The sequence below is a fragment of the Oenanthe melanoleuca genome, chromosome 5 (genome assembly GCF_029582105.1).
Source record: "Oenanthe melanoleuca isolate GR-GAL-2019-014 chromosome 5, OMel1.0, whole genome shotgun sequence".
Classification (NCBI taxonomy): Eukaryota; Metazoa; Chordata; class Aves; order Passeriformes; family Muscicapidae; genus Oenanthe; species Oenanthe melanoleuca.
Genome location: NC_079339.1, coordinates 38,273,304 through 38,290,707, shown reverse-complemented (window position 1 = coordinate 38,290,707; position 17,404 = coordinate 38,273,304). Strand labels below are relative to the sequence as shown.

The following is a 17,404-nucleotide window of genomic DNA, read 5'->3' as shown; positions in this document are numbered from 1 at the left end:
TTACCTTTCTTTGTATGACTTAATATGGAACTCACTATCCTGTGGAATTTTTCAGGTCAGAAGTACAGACAAATCAGGACTAAGACTAATTTATGGATGTTAGGGTCTACTGTGGACCAGATTCAACTAAAACAGATTGCTGGATGCTGTATAAGTTACCCTAATGCAAAATCACTATGTAAGCCTTTTGTTTATATCCCTCCCTATCCTTCTACAACTGTTTATAAGCAAAGAGAAGATTACAGATAAGACTGGCTTGTGATTTAACTTGTAATAGCACCTTACATTTTTACATAACACAAAAATCAGTAAATCCAGAATAGGGTTCAAACACTACCTCCAAGATGGATTAGTCAGTTTTCACGAATCTATCATTTTTAGGTGTCTTTTTGAGGGAAATATTAATCGAAGTTGAGAACTGTGAGTTACAGGACAATAACAAAATTGTTGATATTGTAATGGCAAAACACTGAGTTAAATGGAGTAACATGTTATTCAATTGCCAGTGCACACAGACTTTTATTTTGATAATGATTTACATAACAAACAGGAATTTCTTCTTAGTTGGATTAGATAGCAAAGCATTTGATAGTCTAAAACTGAAGTGAGTAGCCTTTATAACCAAATGTGTGTTTCACTGGTATTTAAAAGAAACAAATAAATATTGAGTTTACTTCCCAGAAACTCACAGTAACATCTAATATACCAATACATGAAAACACTTTATAAAACAATGCATCGGCTTGATTAATATTAACAAATCTTGATTTTCTTACACTCTTCATTCCCATCAGTAACAAAAAGTCACTTGGATTTTCTTGTATAGATAGGTAACTGCATGGATATCAGGAAGAATAGCACTGAAGAAAAAATAGGGTTCAAAAGGGTATGAAAACCCTTAGTAGCATTTTGATATTGACAAATATTTATTTACTGATGGGAATAGAACATCCACAGGCCAAACATTGAGGTGGTGTCATGCAGATAAGTGAAGAAGAGCCTGAGGAATAGTATTGCCTAAGTGGCTGAGCAAAAGCTTTTGCATCTCAGAGGGCTATTCTGGAAACCCAGACAAGCCTATGAGGTTTGCATTTGCATATTATAAAACCAAAAAGCAATAACAGACAGAAAAAAATTATTTGACTAACACAAAAAATACATATAAATATTGTCAGTAAAAAATAACATCATTGACTCATCTTTTCAGATGACAAGTACAAAATCAAAAAATATCACAATTCTAAAGCATATGTTAATGGCTGCCCTATAGAAGATGATTACTGTGTATAATAAATGGAGATTTTTCTTCCTTTTTTTTTTAAACATATGTATGTTACTAAAAACTACCTAGAGTTTGAAATTTCTTACTGCACATATCATAAAATACACATATTCCAGGACAGGCTTTCATATATTTTCCTATATCCTCCTTTCAGATCTCAATTCCTTAATTTGTTCGACCAAGAAACCTCTATAAAATGCACAAACTAATACTGGTGATACAGATGAAGTATCCCATTATGTCATATATGTGTACATATATAGTATACAATCTTAAATTTGCATTCCAAATCTATAATTCAATGCTTAAAGCTACATGAACATCAGTTTGCACCATCGGATTTTCTTCTGTTCCTAAACAACCATTTGCAGTTTCTCTTCTCATTCATCTGTCTTAATTCTCATGTTCTCAAGGGATGGAGCTCCTGTTAAGCTCAGCCCTGCATAAACTGTGAAGGATAGAAATACCTCTGCTAAGTCTTAAATCAGGCTCCTGATATTTGTAAATTTGTGCAGGGTCTTTCCAGGATTTAGGATTTAACTACTTAAACTTAGTTAACCTGAGCTGTCCAAAACAAGCCTAGTTCTGACTGGCAATAATCAAAACCACACACTGCAAACCAAAGGGTCACCAGCAATTCATTAAAACTCAGAAGTCTATTTGATCAAAAAAAATCTCCCCTTCTTTATTGCACGTGCACCCAAAAAGAGTCTCATCTCTCTGCAAAGCCAAAAAAATGCAGTGCTGTGGGGACAACCTGTTACATGTACTATTGCCAAATAATTTATCCTCTCATATGCGACTACAGGCTGAGAAATGACATGTTTTGAAAAGCCTGCACGGTAAAAATAACATTATGTTATGTTTCAAAATTATGTTGTATCCTAAAAAAGAACATATTTACTAATGCTTAATATGTTGTTTTCTAGGAAAAGGAAAGTGGATGGAATTTTAAAAAATATTCTCTTAAATAAAACAAAAAGCCTGAATATGCTTTATACCTCTTCCAAGGGGTGAGTATGTAGAGGTGCATGAATTAAACTGTAATCACAGTGTTCTGAAAGGGAGCAGCTCACAAAAATTTCTATCTAAAAAAATCTGGTTTTGCAGGAGAGTAAAATTTTGAGGTGCTGGTTTATAAACAATTAAAAATACCACAAAACATTATTTTCAGAAATGTGGAGATCTTGTATAGGCAAACCATCTTCACAATACGGCTGACAGTCCTGTTGCCACTTCTTGGAGTGATAACTGAAAACATTACCATCTTTCAACTTTATAACTCTTTCCAGTTTCTGGCCCTGCAAGAAGCAAAGAACTGCAGAGGACTGACAAAGCTGTTTCTTTGTGTACTGGCCAAAGCTTCTGTGAGGATATCTTCCTTGAGACACAGCAACACTTCTTACTTACTCCTGCGGTCTGTTAGTTTCAATTTCACTTAGAGAACCACTTAGGGGTGATGTGAAGCTCCTGGAACACCAAAGGTCTGGAGGTCTTCCTCAGAGTACCAGACGTGCTTCTCTGACAGAAATGAGCAACTGGAATCTAATGCAGAGACTGCACTCAGCTTCTACACTAAAAGCATGTGCTCCTGCTGAGCCAGTGCTCTTGGTGAATCTACACCCCAAACCATGCTCAAATCCCTCAGCACAGACCTCACACACAGGAATCAATGCATCTAAGACAAAAGACACACAAAAGGGTCAAGGCCTCACGATGGACACTGGCCAGTGTCAGATCTGCTGTGTCCCTCAAGCAGGCTGTCCCTGAGAGCAGCTGAATAAGGACACTGGCTGTTCACTTGAACTGCTGAGTGAAACAGGTGACTGTGTCACAGCATGTCAGGGCCAAGTCCTCCTGTTGGACATCCTATGGTCAGATGAAGTCCAAATTCAGTGAAACCAACTGCAGTCCTTGTGACCTGTGCATATCATACGTTTCCCCCATAAAGAGATGAGCTGTGGAAGCAAAAAGAGATGTCTGCTTCTGAAGGTCTTGAGCAAGAGCTTTGTTCTTCTTAGACTTTCTGGGCTTCATCTGGATCTGCAGTACATAAAATGACCTAGCTGGGGTATTTTCATCCAAACGCTACATGCAGCTACTTTTTGGGTTTCTCTAGGATGTTCAGGAATTTCCCTCGAGTCATTTCTCTAGCTGAAATCACAAGGGAGGAAAAAGAAATCAGTATTTTTTAAAAAGCAAAGGAACTCAAACAATTGTATAATTTGTATAAATGTATAACATATTCTAACCATAGCATAAGAAATTTAGATTAGTGTTTGTACCAAAACTAAGAATTATTTTATTTACCTATTAAAGTGGAAAATAAATAGAAGTGCATTTCATCTTGAATTCCTGACATGCTACAAATGCAGGCAGGTTCTGGAATCTTCTAAACTCAGCAATAATTCCCACTGGCTGTCTCATTACATACAATCTATGCTTTCTATTCCTACTGCATTATCTCTTGCAGCACCTCCTTTTCTCTGTACTATCCATCTCTGAATGGTGCAATCCAAATCTCTATCACTCTATCTCAGCACAATTGTTCCTGTATGTTATAATCTGTCAGAGATTATGGAACTCTCTCTTTCTCTGTTTCAAGATTATTGGTCCCTGGATGATGTAGTCTTCAACAGAAATTAGGCAGCATTTTCTCTCTCTCAGCAGTGTCAGTCCCTGGATACTGTAATATAATGGGGTTTAAATTCCTTCAATGCAGTTCATCTATGGATAGGGTAATAAAAGTAAAGTTTATAGAGCTTTGGTCTTCTCTTTCCCTCTGCGTTGTCAGTCCTTCAATGTTTAATACAGCAAGGCAAGGCGTATATGTCTCTCTCTCACTCTCTGTACTATCAATCTCTGGTAGCTGTACTACTGCAGGGTTTACACAGCCACTTTTCTGCATGAGACATTTCTGACTTGAGAAAGATAAGATCACAAGCTGGCAGAGCAGCCCTCATACTATTCTTGTCTTGCAGTAACAATAACATGCATCAAAGACAACAACATTAGCAACTGAGGCCTGGAGAAAGACAATCTTTCCACTGGTGTCCCTCCATTTCTTTTCAATAATGGTGTAAGCTTTGTGCTGGACTGGCAGGCATCAAAACATGGAGGGTTTTATTCACAGGAATGCTGAAAGCATGCATGTTTCCCATACCTAACCTCAAAGACAGTCTAGAAGGAGATAGGAATTAATTTTCTGTTTTATCCATTCAATTCCTGACTTCTCTACTGTGACAAACATCAGAAATTAAAATTAGCATAAAAACTGGAGGTGGGTTTGTTGATGTTGGGTTTTCTTTGGACACTATTGATTATCTGTCAGAACAGAATTAAATATAATAACAATGTTCAGCTTACAATACTCAGTGTGCACTCAGATAAAGATATTTTGTTATTGTTTACATAAGTTAGAATTTGTGTCTTAAAGCCTCTTCTTTAAATTATTACATTCTAATTTTACACAAAATTTTATCACAAGGTGTTGTCATCAGCAAAATTCCTGTAAAGCAATTAATTGTATATAAAAATATATAACCTGTCTGTTACATACTGATACTTGTAGGCTGCAAAGTCCACTGTCCTGAGTGGAACATGCTTTAGCCTGGCTGCAGGTTCAAGTAGATCACTGCAGTATTTCCTTGCCTCATGCTTCTGGCTGTGAGTTATGTCACCTGGGATTCTGCTTCTGATTTGCAGCATGAACTACCACAAAAGTACTTATTTGTACCTCTGCCTCCCCAACCCCATGATAACCTGTATGCTTTAAGTGCTGCTGAAGTGACACAGGGATAGAAGGTGCTGCAGCAGTACAGAGCAGATTGGTATTTTGTAAGGAACTAAGTTGTTATGCACAAAGAACATGACCAAATAAAACTGAAAGATTTTTAAAATTCAGCTTGGAAGAGATTCCTAGTACTTAGTTCTTTGACACCTCTCTGCCTTGCTCCAACAATAGTGCACAGTTTTAAAACATTCTTAAACAGAAAAGCAGATAAGCTGAACTGTAGTTGATAAAGTGCAAAGTTTTCCAGAGTACAAGTCCCATACAGGAGATATACAAATGCATGACAGTTCTGTTTCCCCAAAGAGGGGCTGCACCCTATAAATCAGGCAGAGAGCACAGACTCCTTCTGTGCGCTGAGTGAAATTACTGTGGGCTGGAGGTTGCTCCAAGAGCACGTGCCTGCCTGTTCACTTGTCATCGGAGATGTTAACATTTCTGATTAATTCACAGACCTCTCATTTTATTCTTCATTCCTTTATCCTTGCTATCCTGTTCTGCTGCAGCTTAAAGATTCTTACCGACCTGCTACAATAATCACCACCCGCTTCCCCCCCCAACCTGGTGAAATTGTTTAGTGATGCCAACCGCGCTTTTAATTTGCAAGACATCAGACACAGAGGTAATTTATACCAACATCTGTTCATTTCTGACTTCTGAAACAAACTCGCACATGCTGCTACAAAATCCCATTAGGAGCAGGAGACAGCCTTCTGCTATTCTGTATTCCTCATCTCCTCACAGACTCAGGCTTGCAGCAGGGCTTTATTTTTAAAGATATGATGCCAAACTGAGAAAGAAAAAAGACCTTTTATCTTTGTATATGTATGAAAATGGCCAGGAAGTAATATCCTCATTTGACCGAAAGACCACAGCCAAGCTAAGGGCAAGTTTCCACAAGCATTAACAATCCTGTCTTCCCTGCTTCAGCTACTTCCCTTATCTGCCCAAGAACCACAGTTCAATGTATTCCTGATAAACACAGTCCAAATTTTTATTACATGGTACTGCGTTCACACATCTTGGCTATTCCTTCACCTTTGTTTCTTTTTAATCTGTGCTGGAATATGATTTGATGGATTTTGCACAGTAAAAGGCTCTGCTCAGTATTGCTTCTGAGAAATGAATTCTTAATAATAGGAATATAATTTCCATTGGGGTCTTATGAAGCTTGCTAGAGTGAGGGAAGAGCTTGTGAATGAAGAAACCATCACCCACATTCCAAATACAATTGCAGGCTAAGAGAGATGGTAAAACCAGCTTTAAGCAACTACCCAAGGGAAACCAGCAGAAGCCATTTGAATGGTAGACAGAGGTGGATTTTTTAATTAAAAGGTTGGACAAAACTATAGTGAAAACCTCAGGGATTTTATCTTTACAACGGTAGTTTAAACCATAGACTTCAAGGGAAAAGAGGATTTGAGCACAGGTTTCATTGTACCAGCAGCCACACACTACAGAGACTGCGCAGCACAGAACAGAAACATGAATCTGCATGACAAGTCACAATTTACAACCTGGCCTACACTGTGCATCTACTGCAACAGAAAAATCAACAATGGATACCATTGCAATAGCTTGGATGCAAATTAACCTCACCTACTTGGGAGAAGGAAGACACTGAACTCCGCAGAAAAATACACTTTAAGGTGGTATCAGCACTGGTTGCTCCAGAAGTAGTGCTTGAATAAACTCCTTCAGATAAATGTATTGAAAAATGGTATCAGGCTATTATAACTAACAGAGAATGCTGTACTGTAGGAATTAAGTTTGCTGCCTGGCAAGATCTGCCAACCAGATCTCAAGAACAGGTACTGGATAGGAAAGGCTGGGGCTGAAAGGAGGAGGAGACATTTCTACTTGATAGGGGAGCAGAATAAGGTTTAATATAATCTCCTCTTTAGAACTTCAATCCCTCAATCCCACATTTAGCCTTGTTGCCTCAGGCGCTGTTTTTACTACAATTGTCCCCAAGCTGCCTCTCTGCAGTAGATTTTGTGGCTGCTGGTTGAAAAGATTCAGTAGTACAGATTGATTTCCTACAAGTGAGGAGATGAGGGATTACCAAAAGCAGTCCTGGTTAACAAGATTGGGTGCAGAATCTCCTGCTAGAGCAGCCCACTCTGCCAGTGCTTTGCATCCTTTCACTATGACATATGGGTTTCATTACATGAAGATTTTCCTGATTTTAACTTGGAGGCGATTACATTGGAAACTCAGAGCTATCTTTACATCTGTAGCAATTTAAAGGTTAAGTAACTTTTAATCAAATGACAAAGACTCATAATGTTTTTTCCTCGATTGAAAATGAAAACTGCTGTTCTGGATATTCCTTCCACTGACAATTTAATTAGAAAAAAACACTGCACTGGAGATTGGGGTCCAGCCTGATTGCTCCCCATAAAAAGCCTTCTCACACATACGACAGCACAGGACATACTGTGTCATAAGGTCTGGATAGCCAGGAAATAATGGAAGGATTTACTGCTTTAAAATCAGCAAGGAAAACAGTGATTTATACTTACATAAGCAACTTTCATCCAGGAGAATCCCTAAGCAACTCACATACATGCACACTTCTTAAACATAATATATACTTAAATATATCCACAGCACACTTGGGGATAAAGTCTGTGTAAAAGATATAGGTGACAAACTGTATTTATCACACATTCATCATGAACATTAGACCTTCACTGCTTATTACTTCTGGGCTTATCTAAAAATCTCAAAACAAAGCTTGTAAGTATATCTCCAAATTATAGATACTTTAATACAAAGTCACTTGCTAATGAAGCAGTTCTTAGCTTCTCTCCCAGATGTATAACTTATGGGACAAATTTGACTGTGATCCCTCTCTGACCTGAAAATATAGCCTTGCCGAAATCTAAAGGTCTTGCTACTAATAAAACCAAGAAATACAATTACTGTGTTTAGCTTTGAAATGTCTTGCAGTATCACATTTTGAATGCTACATTTTTGCCTACAAAAAGGCTATTTTAGGCACTGCTATACTTTGTTAGCTTATCAGTTATTCTTCCCATTCAATTGCATTTATGGTAACTAAAGAACCTGTTTTTCAGCATGGAAGGATTCCTTTAAAGTACTAATCATGCACTCTGAAAATACTGCTGTGTCCTTGGACTACATAGAAAACAAAACTAGAAAGGTTTATTTCTGAAGCACTGTCAATGCAAATTACCATTTTATGGCAAAGAATATGAATAGCAGAAAGACAGCAGAACAGTTCTCTGTTTTTTAACCTTCTATCACAAGAGTCTGTTGCATCAGAAATGATTTCTTATGTGCTGAGATACAATGTTAGGATAAGAAGACACAATGATTCTTTTTCTTAGTTGTCGGGGCATAAAAAAGGCTGAGAGGAATCTGCCTATGAGCCATTGTGGGACTTTTGCTTGACTGAACTTGTGAAAGCCAATTGCAAAGTCACAGCTTTTAGTTCGGCTCAACTAATATTGCATGTGGAAGTAAAATAAAAAAATAAGTCAGAGGATGAGGGCTGAAGGCAAAAAGATAATTTAAAACCAGCAAAAATATTTAAGATTGACATTTTTACTGAACAGCCCTCAAACAAAAAAAGAGGCATATGACAGACAAAACCAAGAGAATATTATATCTAGATAACATAATCTGAACTTCTATCAGAGAGAGAGAAGCTGCTCCCTGCAGATGTATCTCTGACCCCCAAAATCCTTGGCACCAACTCACACCTCTTTCCTCACAGAGCTTCAATTAATTTCAATATAATTTTAGTATTTATTGATAGAAACAATAACTGAGTAATAACTGTTATCTGCTGTCTACCTCCTAATATAAGTGTCAAATGAGCTTCTAGTTGAAGATTATTGGCCTCTGACAAATACCAGTGAATGCTACCCCAAGCCAAATTTCAGAGCTGAACTGCCATCTCAGGAGAGCAGTGGCTAGTAAAACCAAGGTCAGTCCCTTCACTGGAGGCACAAGTAGCACATGCAGACACTCCAAGCTGTGCTTTAGGAACTGTTACACTGACACTGAAGAACACTGCAATCACATAACACTCCCAAAACACATTCCTCAGGTAAGACAACAGAATCAGCATAAACACCCAGGTGGAATAAGCTTGCATTACCATGGCATCTCTCAGTAATCAGTATCAAAGCACTTGCAAAGTTTATCAAGCCTTACAATATTGTTGAAACATACAGTGATTTAATTCCCACCTTACACATGGGGTCACAGCCTCAGTACAGATTGTTGTACTTTTACCCCAGCCAGCAACCAAGCCCCATGCAGCCATTTGCTCACTTCCTCACCAGAAGAATCAGGGAGAGGATCACAAGGGGAAAAAGCTGGGAAATTGTGGGTCAAGAGAAAGAGAGTTTAACAGAGAAAGCAAAGCAAAACAAGGAATTGATTCACTGCTTCCCATGGCAGGCAGGTGTTCAGCATCTCCAGGACAGAAGGGCCCCATCACACATATTGGTGACTTGGGAAGACAAACACCCACCACCAACTCTGAACATCCCTCCCCTCCTCCTTTTCCCCCCCCCAACTTTAAATACTGAGCACCCATGTCATGTGGTCTAGAATATCCCTTTGGTCACTTTGGATCACCCATCCCAGCTGTGTCTCCTCCCAATCTTCCATGTACCTCAAGCCTCTTTGCCTTGAGGTGGCAGAACACAGAGTAGAAAGGGCCTTGGCTCTGCTCACCATTAACAAAACCATCTCTCTATTATCAACTTGTGTTCAGCACAAATCCAAAACACAGGTCCATGCCAGCCACTATGAAGAAAATTAACTCTACCCCAGCCAAAACCAGCACAAGATGCATGTGAAAGGATTCAGCAGCTGTGCTAGAATTCAGGCTCTGAAAGATGAGCTGTCAAATCTCGCTGCAGCATTTTTAAATAATAACACCCCCTTGGTCCAAAACATCAGCGTCCTTCCCTTGGTGAATGAGACAGCAGAATGTGCCCTTATGTCAGCTTTACTTCACAGTCTGGCATGGCTTGTTTTGAAATGCTGGAGAAGGTGAAAGCTTACACAAAGCTGGGCTGTGAATCGGAGCAGGTGAGCACATGGACTGCTCCTCCCAGTATGCTATGAGAACAGTCCTCTCTGACACAAGAAGTGGTAAATAGTTGAGACTGATAAAGTTTTAAACCATTGAAACAGTTTAGTGAATGTTAGCTAGAGCCTTAAGAATTGTAATCAAATACCTAATGCTTTCCTGAATTATGAAATCTTCACGTGACCTCTTTCCACCTTGTTTTTCTCCACACATAGTACTCATGTTTTATCTTGTACCTGATAAGAGATCTCAGAGATCGTTCAGGATTATCCAGTGATAAGAGATCTGCAGCAGATTAATAAATCCTCAAAAATGTTATTGTTCTATCAATAAATACTAAAATTATACTTGCTCTAAGAATAATTAGATTCCTTCCCTGCAGAATAATTTACCTTGTTCTCCTAACCAGATTTTCCTGCCTTGCAAGGAGGTTACTATTCTGTTTGCATTCAGTTGCAAATTGTGATGTTTACAGAGCTTTGAATGCCAAAACTACAAAAAGTATACATTCACATACAGATGGGCAAAGTCAGTCAATGAAAACACTCAATGCAAGGGGCAAAGACAACCCTGCCAATGACCAGGGAGCTACTAAAGTTATGTTCCAGGCCCCAGATACTAGGATGTGCAGGTATTTTGTCCTGAGTGATCCTGATATTACAGTAAACTCCTACAGTACCTCCCAATTCTACGAGCTGCCTGCAGCCAATATCTTACAGGGCCAAAGTTCTGATCCTTTTGACCCCCAAAGCAGGGAAAGAGTTACATCTTCCCTCTGCAAAGCCAATAAAAACCTCTTGATTATAATTTAGATAAGAGCCACTGGATTGAATAATAATGTCTGAAACTCCCCTGGCTGTTTCACCTTGAGACGTCCATCACTGGGTTAAACATGATGCTAATTGCATTTGGATTGATTAATTTCTCTCACTCCTGTCTATTCGAATAATGCTTAACAAAATAATCACAGCACCCAGAGCCAAATCTTCTCCGTCAAAGGAATGAAGCCATCAGAACCAGCAGAGATGAAAGAAATGAAGATGACCCGTAATTACTGCTACGGTGATATCATTACCATATTACAGAAAATGAGTGTACGTGGGGGGAGCGGGGGCTGCCATTATTATTTATTTTTTAATGGAACTTCACATCCTAAGAATACAGATCCAACACAGTGAGTGGAGCATACAGAAATACAGAACCAAAAAATTATTGTGCATTAAACTGCAAAATACAGTGAACACTAGGATTCCTGATACATCAAGCATCCAGTACTGTAAGCTGCTGTTTATTCACTTCACTATTTTTTCATTGCAATAATATTTTGTGTATGACTAGCAGGAGATTTAAGATGCCTCTCTTCCCAAAAAGATCCTCAAGGGCCTGCAGCAGAACTCACCCGTAACCTTGATGCTAAAGTCATTCTTTTTTAATATTATTACAAGTCAACTTATTTTCAATGCTGGCATTCAGATTTTTAAATCACAAGATCTAATTTGATGCTCAAAGAAAAGCTATTATGCAAGAAATTTTTATTCTTCAATGCTCATTCCTCTCTGAAGGCAGTTATAAACTGCATCCCCAGCCACAGTAGATCACTTTCAACCATTCAATATGCTGGTTCTGTAAAGATATCAAATGTATCAAGTCTGGAAGAATTTAAAGCAGGATTTGAAAAAAAAAGAAAACCAAAAAACCCCAACCAACCAAACCCACAACCTAACATGCAAACGGAAGGCCTTCTGCTCCCTTTATTCTCCAAAATACACTCCCAAAGCCCCTATCGTTGGAGAAACAAATAGCTTGGCAATTGTGTGAGATCTACAGACACCTGTGCACTGCAATTCTAATTGTGGTTTATACACTTCACTTCTCTCAGTGCTCCTTATGTCTGCCCCCGAGTCACAGACCAAAGAAAAGAAAAAAACTACAACTAGCACACAACTAGCAGCTTAAAATATTTATTCTGGAATAAAGCCAAAGTGAAATACACAAGAAAATTTTGCATGCCAAAAATGTCAAGACCTAAGACCAGGCACTGACTCATGAAGCTAATTAAACAGAGAAAAATTATTTTCAAGTATTTTGAAAGGCTGAAATAAAAAAAAAAAAAAAAATTAGTCACACTTCTAATATTGAAAACAGTAAGAAAAGCAATTATGCATCAAAGTTCAGGATATTTTCAAATATACCTGAAAGGTACTTTACTAGCATAAGTTATCACTGGAAGAGCTACAGCTTGGGAGAGCTCTGACCATCAAATCCCACAGATATCACAACTAAACAGCAGAATAGGGCCATGTTTTTACAAGAAGCACTCTAAAGGGCCTTTTTCTATTTCTTGTTCCAAATGGAAAATAATCTCTTTCTGGCTTCCAAGACCTGCAGTGGATCAAGAGTTCTTGATAATTTACATTTTCTCACCACAGGATCTCAAGGAAAAAATCTTCTTTCTCAAGCAACATGCAGAAATGAGATCAAAACTCCTTGCTCAAGAACTCTTGGACATAAAACACACAAAGTCAGCAGAGAGGTCTTGCTGAACATACACATGGAGCCAGGTCTGAAAGGTTACTGGAGGTGAATGGCCCCTTCTCAGAAGGAACAGAGGCAGAAGTGCTGCCCACTGCACCACAGTGCACCACAGTGCAGTGCCCCTGCCTGTGCTGGGGAACATGTATTTACTGCTGGGAGCAAAGCAGGTGAACCCTGAGAGTAACAATTTTTTCAGGTTTTATCAGTGGCCAGGGCATGGAGGCCATGGCCAAATCTGAGCCCAGGAGCCAATAGAAACAAAGGGATTAAGAGTTATTAGGAGCAGAGAGAATTACATATTTACAGTACAGTTACTGAAAAATAATCGTGTAATGATTATGTAAGTCCCTATATTCCTTTTGGCTAATAATGCTGGGATACAAGCTGTATGGTTATGCAAGCCAGGGCACACAAATCCAATCAGAAGACATCAAGGCTTGTTTACAGGGAGGCTTGCAGCCCTGGATCAAGAACAGAACAACTTCCTTGACCTCCAAAAGGTAGAAACTGGCTCTTGTCAATAGGTTAACTAATGGCCTGAACTGTAAAGAAGAAGAACGGAATTTTAAAATTTAACTTCTCTCAGCAAACTTAATGGAAAGAGACATCTAGATCAAAGAAGCTCACAATATGGTAGCCTGTATTTATTTGTCCAGAAGTATGACTTTACTTTAAAGAGCAGACTAAATCTTTGAAATGTTTTCTAATCCCAAGATTCCTTATTGAAACATTTTTCTGTTTAGATGACTGCAGCTCTTGACACAGCAATGCATTATCAGTATTGAAGGTCTCTATGAAAAGAAGATTCATGGGCTTTGACTGAAAAATACTATTTGATTTACACATGAATTAAACCAAGATTCCTTTTGCAATTAGTAGGAAACAACACATTACATTACATAGAAGACTTCCAAGCTTTCAAAAAATCAAGGAAAAAGTCTGTATGGCCAAATATATGCAAATGACTGAAATCTCAGTTTCCAAGGTCAAAGTCTCAGGATTTGATAAAACAGAATTATGGAAGAACAGCAATATGCAGTTTGTGGGCTGCATAAAAAACCTTCACAACCGTGTCCATAATTTTATTCTTCCCTTTGCGTGAATCAAAGGTACTTCATGTAACAATTACCTTTATCCCTATCCTCATCCTTCCCACTATATTCACTGCTTGCTTTATTCCAGCATTTTAAGCTTCAGTTATATTAGTTAAGTTATTTTACCTTGACAAGTTTCATGTGTTCTGTCCACTACAATACTGTTCTGGCAGCAATAACTAACTCCCTGAGCTGAGGAATATCTGAGAGACCAGAAGAGAATTCAGGAAATTGAAAACCATCTTTACCAACTCCAAGCTGGTCACTAGACATCTGAGGAAATGCACTGATTTAGTAATGTTACATACTTTAGAGCATCCAAATGCTAGTAGAGTCAAGTTCAAATGAATAGGGAAAAGCTGTTAGTACTCAAAGAATCTATGACTAGTGCTAATCTGACCTACTTGATAACAAAATTGTAATACCACTCAAGGCTATTAGGAATGGGTATTAAAGTATAAACAATTTAGGTTCTGCTACAATTATTACAATTTAGCTGTTAACGAGCTTAAAAGCCAACTAGGCAAGGCTCAACTGTAAAAGCAGATGTAAAAGATATACCCAAAAATACCCTCCCAGACCCACAAGGAAATGTGAGAACATTTTTCATAAACATCCTCATGCTTCTAGTATTTTGAAGAGTTTTGAAGTACTCAATGTATTTTGAGTTTTGAAGAAAATTTTAAGAATCCAAGAAATATGGAGAGTATTGGAGTCTGAAGTTATCTCCTGAGAGTAGAGGCCAGAAGAAACTCCAGTTTTTTGAAACACAGAAATAAAGCCAAAACAAACAAAAATAATTACTTTTTGCTCCAGAAGGTCTTCTGAGAGTAGCCCAGTAAGCTTTGGTACTCATCTGCTTCTGAAAATCCCTTCATGTTTATTTACAGTTCATGCACACCACTGATCTGAGGCCATTAGTAGTACCATTAGGTACTTCTCTTGTGAAAGCTGAATGCAGCAACACTGCTATCTTTTAATGAGCACAGAACGATTTTCATCCACTACTAGAAGAAAGATCAGAGGCACTGCAGCAGAGCAGACAGCAAATCTTCCACAAGATGGCTCAGAAAGGCAGTGCCTCTGCTTTGCCATGAAGAGTCTCCATAGATTTGGTGACTGGAAACTGCTCTGAGGGTTGAGGGGCACTGAAGAAACTTTGGAAGTCAGGAGGACTCTGAAGACCCCATGATCCAGTGACAATGGAACTATCAGATGTATTTAGAGTTAGAAAGGTACAGCAGAGTAGATGTATAATAAAATGAGGATAGAAGGTAGAAGTGCTCAGTGAAGAAAATTTAACCTACCAGAAGAGAACAGATCAAATAAGGTATACAGTACGAGATCATATGAGGAAAATTGTAAAGAATCAGAGATTCATTCTGATTTGATAGAACCTTGGCAGGTCTCCAGTTAATGTTCTGTTCAGCACAGACAGACTGCTCAAGGATTTATCCAGTCATGCCAGAAAAAGATCCATAGAAGGAGACTGCACAACCTCTCTTGACAATCCTCCAATACTTGATTGTTCCATGCTGGAAAAGTTTTCTCTTGATTCCAGTCAGAAACATTCTTACATCAATTTACAATTATTGTCTCTTGTCCTCCCACACCTGACTCCATCTTCCCAACCTCCCTGCACATTCTAGCAGGCAGCTATCAGGCCCCTGTCACCTCCCTGAATGAGCCCCATTCCCTTGGTCTCTGTTCACAGGGCAGGTGCTCCAGCCCCTGATCATCTTGGTGGCCCTCCACTGAACTCACTCCAGTTTACCAGTGTCCTCTTCATGCTGGGACATTAAGGACACCACTGGATGTGGCATTACAGATGCAGATGCATCACTTCCCTGGATCTTCTGGCCAAGTTTCAATCAACAGACGTATATGCAATCCCACATTCCTTTCCCATATACTACTTACATGCTGCATTAATTTCAACACTGTTTCCTTGCCTTTAACCTTCTACCTACCCACTGCTTTGCTTAATGTTCCAGGAAACCCAAGCAACTAGGCAAGAGTGAGGGCATTTTATGCCCTGAGACAGGGAGGGAACTATTTGCTCCTTTTGGTTTTATATGCATACATTAATGGTAAGCTTTCTTTTTTTTTAATTAATGTGGTCTTTATTTTCAAGTAAGCCAGGTACTAGACATGAAAATCTGGGGGCAACTCAGAGAATTAACTGCTAAAAACCAAATGAGAGCTTGGCCAGCTACCCAGAAACATCCATCACCCAGCCCTTTTCTGCTGGGATTTGGGTTGAATGACGTCCTCTGCAGGTTAACAATTAGTTTTTAGCATAAGAGTCCTGTGTCATCGTCATCATCTGCCCAGGAGACCAAAACAGGCTGAGTGCTTTTTAGATTATATGGTCTGATAAGACACAGGCTCCTGACTCTCTGTGTGCTTGTGCCATGCAGGCCAGCTGCTCTATGGAGCTGCCACCAGGGACACCTTCAAAAAGGTTTAATAATGATGTTCTCTCTAGAGATGTAACTCAGAGCATGCTCAGAATTTACATTCTACACCGACTAAAATCTTATATATAAAATACTATATATAAATAGGATGTATGACTAGTTGCTAAAAGAGATTGTAGAAATGTTATTTCCTATTAAACAAGAATCTGTGTGATCTGTAGTCATAAAAACTGCAAATGAGCACAGGAATTGATAGAGCAAGGCAGATCAGTAATCTACCCAATCAGATATCCTATCTGACTGCACCCAAGATCAGAAGCATCACAGGAAAAGATAAATTAGGGAGCCACATTATGAAGACATATGGAATAATTGTTACTGAAAGATTCCTCCTCTTCTTAAGTGCTTGTTTTATATCCTGAAGCAGCTGATATTTCCTACTTCATTTCAGATTTTTTCTGCTCTAACTAAAAATGTTCTCATCGTCCATTTAATTGCCTGATTCCTTTCCAATTGTTGCTAAGTACTTGCAGTAAAAAAAAATAAAAAATAATCCCAGTGTGGCAGAAAATTCCACATCAAATCATTCATTATGTAAAAAGCATTTATTTTTGCTAATTTTAATCTGACTAGCTTCCATTACTTGTTTTCTGTTTTTCTCCCCTCTCATTCTTTTCAAGGTTGGGAGTTCATAGGAATTTTCAATTTATCTTCTCAATTCAAGAGATGTAAAATAACAACTGCACTACCTTTCAAAATCAAAGAGATCCTCTTTTTTTCCCCCACATTCTCATAAAGAAAACTTTTAATTTATAAGCAGCTCTCTAGAAGTGAATAGTGTATACCACACTACCTCAAATTATTCCTACAAAATAGTGCCTGATGTGTAAAGTTACAAAATAGAGAATGAGACTTATTTCCTTCCTGGGAAAAGATTATTAGACCTTATGCAGAAATACAGAGTGTACAGCATATACAATTATTAAATTCAAAAAGAAGAGGTGGGAGATAGCATAATAATTTACAGTGACTTGGAGATTCACTCAAGCCTAAAGACATAAAGGAGAAGAACAATCTGCTCAGCTTCACCTTGCTGGGAATCTGGCTATTCTGGACCTGGCTGTTTTGGATGATCCCAGGAGCTCAGGAGGTCCGAGAGGAACATGCAAAACAAGATTAAATCCCACCACATTCATCAACTGTGCA

At 38.5% G+C, this 17,404-nt stretch overlaps 1 protein-coding gene across 1 annotated transcript in view; it reads right to left on the bottom strand.

Moving 5' to 3' along the window:
• Positions 1-474: 474 nt before the first annotated feature.
• LIN52 (lin-52 DREAM MuvB core complex component) overlaps positions 475-17,404 on the bottom strand; it is a 39,685-nt gene continuing 22,755 nt past the window's right edge. The window contains exon 6 of the mRNA XM_056493377.1: positions 475-3,436. Coding sequence (XP_056349352.1) covers positions 3,381-3,436 — 56 coding nt within the window. The 3' untranslated portion in view covers positions 475-3,380. The remainder of the gene's footprint in view (positions 3,437-17,404) is intronic.